Genomic DNA, 6,568 nt, shown 5'->3' with positions numbered 1-6,568 from the left:
GTGCACGGATCGCAATGTTCGTGTGAAATTCATCATTCGACACATCGGGGAGTCACTTTTTTCGACAGTCATACAACGAGGAACAATGGCGTGCCCAGCTTTTATGGCGTCGTACCCGCGATCCCCAATCATCGGCCAGCCTCGCAAGGTGATTTGATGCGCGGGCGCTGCTGCCACGACAGGCAACGCAGCAGGCAGATCAGGCGGCATGGATGTGTCCGCTCAGCTCGAGCTCAACTGCTCCGAGGAATTGTGGTCCTCGGAGCCCCTGGACGTGTTCAACTTCAGCAACACGTCTTTCCTGGACATGGACGACATGGACTCGGCTTTCACCTGGAAGGAGTACCTCAAGATGACCGTGTACCTTGTGACCATCGTGGCGGCCCTGGTAGGCAACTTCGCCGTCATCGTGACGGTTCTGACCAACAGGGTGATGCGGACCACCATCAACTACTATCTGCTCAACCTGGCCGTGGCGGACGCCCTCATCTGCGTCTTCTGCATGTGGGTGCACTTTGTGAATAGCCTGTCTACCTTCTACGTGCTCGGCTCCTTCATGTGCCGCTTTGAAGGATTCGCCAAAAGTAAGTAGACTTCTTGCTACCGGTATTGGGTGGTGGTATAAACGTTTGCTTTATTAATATTAAGACCCCTCGTCCTATGGTCGTCCCATCGAGCAAAGGGAAAGAAGCGGAGGGAGAACTGATAGTGAGTGTTCAAAAAAGTGCTTTTATACCGGCAGATCGGATGAAGGAAAGGAGTGCGTTGTAAGCTGCTCTTTGTGGTGGTGAGGGCACTGTCGGGAAGGTTCACTCCTCAATGAATTGTGCCGCTTATGGGCATCCCGCGTCGCCTCTGAGTTTCTGCCAGGCGCAATGACGGTGGGTAGCTAGGCTAGGATAGTCCCGTAAAAAGCGCCGTTGCGTGGCCCACGCCCAGGAAGGGCCGTACGGACATGCTGGGTCAATCTAATCTGGGCGATATACGTACTGTTGAGCAGGAGTGACCGCCGTGCCGGTGTGTATTCTATGGAGGGTGACAGTTTACAACCTGGTGAGACTCGTCGGGATTGGAGAAATCTTTTCCTTTAGCAGCAGCCTGAGAAGTGCTTATTTACGGTCCTTTTGAAGTGCACTGAATACATGACTGAGGTTGGTATCTTGTACGTCTGTTGCTGCGTGGGGAGAACAACGTGGTGGGTGACTTTCATTGTACCTTGCCTCCCGTGCGAGCCGATTGGCCCGCTAGTTTTCCAGCACCCATTCGAGCCGAACGTTGATTCTATGCTTTGATGCCAGGCGGTCCAGTGAAGGCGGATGTTTCGCACCACGGGTTCGGTGTCAATGGTGTTTTCTACTTGTCTGAGCGCCGCTTGGCACTCTGTGTGTACGGCCACGGTGGCAAAGGCGAACCGTCGGGTTCTTGACTCCACATACTCGAGTACTGCCCCTATGGTTAGAAGCTTGGCTGTCGTTGGGGTCAGCTGTATGTTTATTCGCCGTCCGGCACTTCTGTCCTGGTTATCTGTGCAGAAGGCGACGCCAGTCGAATTAGGGCCGATGAACGCCTCTGCGAATATATGTGTAATTTTGATGTCAACCATTACATGTTGAGCGTGACGTCGAGCTTGACAAGCCCGGCGATTGAGATCGTCGTCTCTGACATGCTTAGGAATGGGATCCACGCTGGCAGTGTGCGACGTCTAGGGGGTGTCGGGATCCGGTAGGAGTGGCGCTTGGGGTGGTATCAAATGCGTTCGAGAACGGCTCGGCCCGGCTTTGTGAGCGAAAAGAGCTGTACTTGGCCGATGCGAACATCGTATACCAAGTAGCTGAATGTGTGGAGAATGGTTTCCCTGCAGAGGTCTTCCGTCGCAGTGTCCAAAGGTAGGCCCAGAGCCGTCCGTGCACCCCGCCTTTTGAGAACCTCTAATTTGTCTTTTTGAGTCTTGGTGAGCCTCAGGAATGGTATCGCATATAGTATTCTCGTCGTTACCAGCCAGCGGTTCAGAAGTTCGAGAGTGTACTCCGGGTTTCCACAGTATCGTCCTGCTTTGCGGGAGATGAGGGTGTGGAGTGTTTTTTACCGCTTATGCATTGCTGCCGTCCACAACTTACCGCCGTTGCAGGCATTTATGGGAAGGCTGAGGACGGTTTTTGATTCATTTCGGGGGGGTGGATGACCCGCGAGAAGGGAAGCCTAGAGAAGCGGTGCCGCCTCTTTTTGAACATGCCTCTGAGTACAATGTATGACGATTTCGTGGGATATGGGGTAACACCCGCGGAGTTGAGGTATGCGTCGATGATGTCCAGGCCCTCTTGGATGGCACGTTGCTGCTGTCCGATAGAGCCCGATCGTGCCCAGACAGTGACGTCATCGGCATACAGGGAGTGGTCCAAGTGCTCGGCTCTGTCCAGAAAACCCGGTAGGCCCGACATAAGAACGTCGAATAAGAGGGGACTGGTGAGTCAGGACGGCACCCTGTGGTAGACCGCGTTAAAGTTCCCTCGGTCAAGATTCTGCCCACTGTGCGGTGACCGCGAATATACGCTTGTTGAGGAAGGTGGCGAGGGAGTTTGTCGACCATACCTCCCGTCCCGTTCCTTTAAGCTTGTCGACGATGAGTGTCGGTGAGGCGTTGTCGAACGCTTTGTGTACATCGATAGTGGACACGATGCAAATCTTTTGTTGATTTCCTCGGGCGTCTGCCGTGTTCTGGTGGATCATGGTCGGATATCCTGGGCCGACAAGTGTTTCCTAAAACCGGTTTGCGCGAGCGCCAGCTTTTCGTTACGTTCAAGAAATTAACGTAGCCGCATGGTCCCCATGTGCTCAAAGATCTTGGCAACGGTGGAGGGGAGGGAGATGGGCCGCGGGTTGTTCGGCGAGTCAGTCGGCTTCCCCGGCTTAGGAACCGGCGTAATCGTCGAGTTTTCCACAGTCTTAGGTAGTAACGCGTTACTAGTAACGCGTTACTGTAACTTAATTACTTTTCTGGTAACTTGTAACTGTAACGAGTTACTTTTTAAAAATGTAACTTGTAACTGTAGTTGTATTACTTTTTTCTGAGGTAACGATGAAAGTAACGACGTTACTTTTGTCGTTACTTTCCAGCTTTTTATGAATAATATATCACTGAACGAGTACAATTTAGATATTCCTCGCACTTTCCAAATTTTCTGTTCCGACATTTCGAGTGTCAAGTTGGCCTTGCAAAAACTTGTGAATACGTTCTTTCTCGCGAGTCACGACCTGAATATAGCGACGTGTAGATTTGATGAAAAAAAAATCTAGTTATCTTTACGCACGCGCTTGTACTTTGTGACTGAACACTTACTTCTTAGTGTCTTGAAGCACTATCTATGTTTTTGTTTTTTTTTTAATTTTTCTGTGCAAACGCTTTTAATCCGGTGAATCAACCGTGAAAGAATACAGGCGGAGGGCGCTGCGCATGTTTTATATTTTGATTAGCGTCACTACTCCGCACTGCGCATGTTTTGTATTTTGATTAGCACCACTACTCCGCACTGCGCATGTTTCGTATTTTGATTTGCACCACTACTCGGGCGCGGAAACTTTTAAACACTAATTTCGAGAAGCAGCTGCTGCTAAGTTACAATATGAAGTAAAAAGCGTACTTCTTAATTTTATGCAATGAAACTTGGTGAGGGGTGTTTTCTAGCTTTTCCTAATTTTTTTTGTTCGTGTTATAGAAAAGTAACTGAAAAGTTACGTCGTTAAATATTAAAAGTAACTGTAACGAGTTACTCTTTTGTTGCAGTAAACTGTAACGGTAACTTCGCTACTTTTTTCTGAAAGTAACTGTAACTGTAACGAATTACTTGTTGAAAGTAACTTACCCAAGACTGGTTTTCCCATTCCTGCGGTGTTTCTCTGGTTGCCCGTACATTGTTGTTCAATGCCAGGAGTTCTTCCAGCCTCTCGTCTGGTAGGTTCTTCAGTTCTGAGTACGTAGTGCCGTCCGACCCCAGTGCGCTTTTTATTGCCTTTTCTGCTGCGAAATGCAACTCGAAAAGCGTGAAGGGCTCGTCTATCGGGCCTACGTGCACGCTGGGTGTAGTTGGAGATGATTTCTCCACTGGGTTCGTTGTAGCTTGTGCGCTTGTAGGGAAGCATTGTGGTCCAAGAAGTGCCGCCAGCTGTTCGGGTGAGCTGCCCAGTTTAAGTGCAAGCGATGCAACAGCGTTTCTGGCCGGTCGTGTGCATCCATAGCGTTCACCACGCGCCAGACGTTTGTTGGGTCAATCGTTGCAGAGAACGTTGCACAGAGTTCTCACCACTGTTTCCACCGCAGTTATTTTGTATAGTTCCGCACTCGAGCGAGTGCTCTATGGTATTTACTGCGAACTCGTGAGAAAGGTTTATGTCGTCGGTGCCCACACAGCGCTAGTAGCATCGGTGTTTGCAAGTTTAAGAGGTGAAGGACCGAGACTACATCTTCAGGTCGGATTCGATTGGTTTGCGTGGCACTTTTCTTGGCTTGTTGGATCTTCTCGATGAATGTCCCGGACGCCTGTATGTAGTGCGCACGAAGTCGTCCCACTTGGTTATATTTACTATTTTCTTCGGTGGTCTATCTAGAGATGTGAGTAGTGACTGAAAAGTGGTCACTGTCCTTGCAGTCCAGAAGACTTTGCCACGATGCTTTAAATTTTGGTGACGCCCAGGCTACATCCGGCGTTGTGTTGTGTTCTGCTTCCGTATACTCACAGCTCGTGTCGGTTCCTTTACTTGATTCAGGAGCAGAAGTTCGGCTTTGTATATAGTCTTCACTCTTTACCAGCTTTCATCCTCTTCTTGTCGTATTGGGATATCCCCACACCGTGTGCCTAGTGTTAAATTCTCCTGCCACTAGCGTGCGTGTGGTTGTGATGCGACCGCGTAGCGTTTGAAGCCAGTCCATGTTATATGCTTTCGTTTCTTGCAGTCGTATATATACGGAGACGAGAGGGATACGCGTCTTGCCAAATTTAGCGACCACCGCTAGTACTTCGCTATGAGTCGTAAGGGTCTTCTGTGGCCAGTTACCACTGGGGTATCGACGCCTTTACGCAGATAGCTGCCAGCCCCTCGCTTTTGGCGCACCCGGGTCGCTTGGGATCTTCTTCCATCTCGCATCATGCCTTTTTTCGATGGTGGGTACGAAGTATGATTTGTAGCCCTAATGTCGAGTCTTCAGTCGGGGGTCTAATACTTGTAGGAGAAGCGCGGGTATGGGGTTCTTTCGCAGTCAAAGGTTGAGTCCTGATGCAACTGCACTGAGACCACGGCAGTTCCACTGGAAGATGCGTGTGACGGAATAGGGGTCCTTGGTGACCTTAGCGTAAATGGGCGTTGCTTGTGGTCATAGGGGGCTGGCAGATGTTTTGTAGTTTTTGCTGCAGGAGCGTTTCTAGTCGGTCGAAGCGGCCGTCTGTTTCTTCCTTTTGTTGTTTAATCCGCCGTATAAGTTCCTGTTCGTGCCGCTAGAGGGCCTCACATTCTTTGGGGAGCCGTTGCACTGATATAACGGAAGCGTAATTCGAAATCCAGAGCCAGCTTGCTAGAAACAGTGTCTCAGATGAGATTGGGAGAAAGAAGGCACCACCTAAGTCAGTGCACGAGATGAGCGGGACTCAAGCCGCGTCTCAAGACGCTCGCGTGCCCCAGACTTTGCAGTGCTTTCTTTCACCAGCCTCAGCTGAGACGCTGTTCTATAAGCCGGCCCTGGTGCCTGCGTTCTGCCATAGCCTTCTCTATACTCACAAAGCCTGGCAGTTCGATGACGGAGTTATAGATCACCCGGTCGCAGATTTGGAGCGCGAGGATCCTGGAGCACAGAGCATTTTTCGGGGAACCTGTACGGCAGCGCATAGCTTTTGCAGCGGCGAGGTCCCGAAACATAGTTCTCAAACCCGACGAGAAATGTGCTAGCGCGAGGAACGCGAGGAGCGCGAGCGGACATTCCTTTGCTCGGGAGAAGTGTGTTTCGGCGTCTCGCGCAGGCGGGGCGCCCCTCACGTGGCTCTTTTGTCATCCGTTGTCTGCCGCTCTACCTTTTCAATTTCGGCGGCCACTTCTCGTGGCGTTCTGCCAGGCTTTGTCAGTATAGAGAAGGCTATGGTTCTGCGCGTCTGGTTAGGTGATGGGTTGAGCAGAGAGTGTGGGTCCAATGTTGCCATGCTGAGGAATATCGGGCTGAACTTGTTGGGTGTGGTGCTCGGACAGTCCCAGTCGGAACGCAAGTCCTGAGGTAGCTGTCATGAACGCGTCGTTACGAGCTTTCGCCTCCACAATCTCCCGTGTTAGCGTTGTTAACCGGATACCCTTACGCTGCGCATGTATACCGCTTCTCTTGTAGATGACGACGATAATGTCATAGACTTGTAGTTTCTCCTTCCCAACTGGGGTTTTTACTGCCGCTGCAGCTGTACCTCCTGGTGGGGACCAGGTGGCGGAAATTAGCATGTTATAGTTCGTCTGCGTTCCATTTCGGGCTTCATGACCATTGTTCGCTGATTTGTCGCTTTGGCGCAGAATCTTGCGTTGCTCGCTCGTCGCCGTGTGA

At 50.8% G+C, this 6,568-nt stretch overlaps 1 protein-coding gene across 1 annotated transcript; it reads left to right on the top strand.

Annotated features, from left to right (window-relative positions):
- The first annotated feature begins 208 nt into the window (after window positions 1-208).
- LOC120846498 (cholecystokinin receptor type A-like) lies at window positions 209-592 on the top strand. Its single transcript, XM_040218280.1, has one exon. The coding sequence runs from the start codon at window positions 209-211 to the stop codon at window positions 590-592; it is 384 nt and encodes a 127-aa protein (XP_040074214.1).
- Window positions 593-6,568: the final 5,976 nt, after the last annotated feature.

Source organism: Ixodes scapularis, unplaced genomic scaffold (genome assembly GCF_016920785.2).
Source record: "Ixodes scapularis isolate PalLabHiFi unplaced genomic scaffold, ASM1692078v2 PGA_scaffold3__209_contigs__length_174095766, whole genome shotgun sequence".
Lineage (NCBI taxonomy): Eukaryota > Metazoa > Arthropoda > Arachnida > Ixodida > Ixodidae > Ixodes > Ixodes scapularis.
This window is presented reverse-complemented; position numbering and strand designations above follow the sequence as displayed.

Coding starts and splice junctions, on each gene's coding strand:
- LOC120846498 (XM_040218280.1), top strand. CDS start 209: ATGGATGTGTCCGCTCAGCTCGAGCTCAACTGCTCCGAGGAATTGTGG.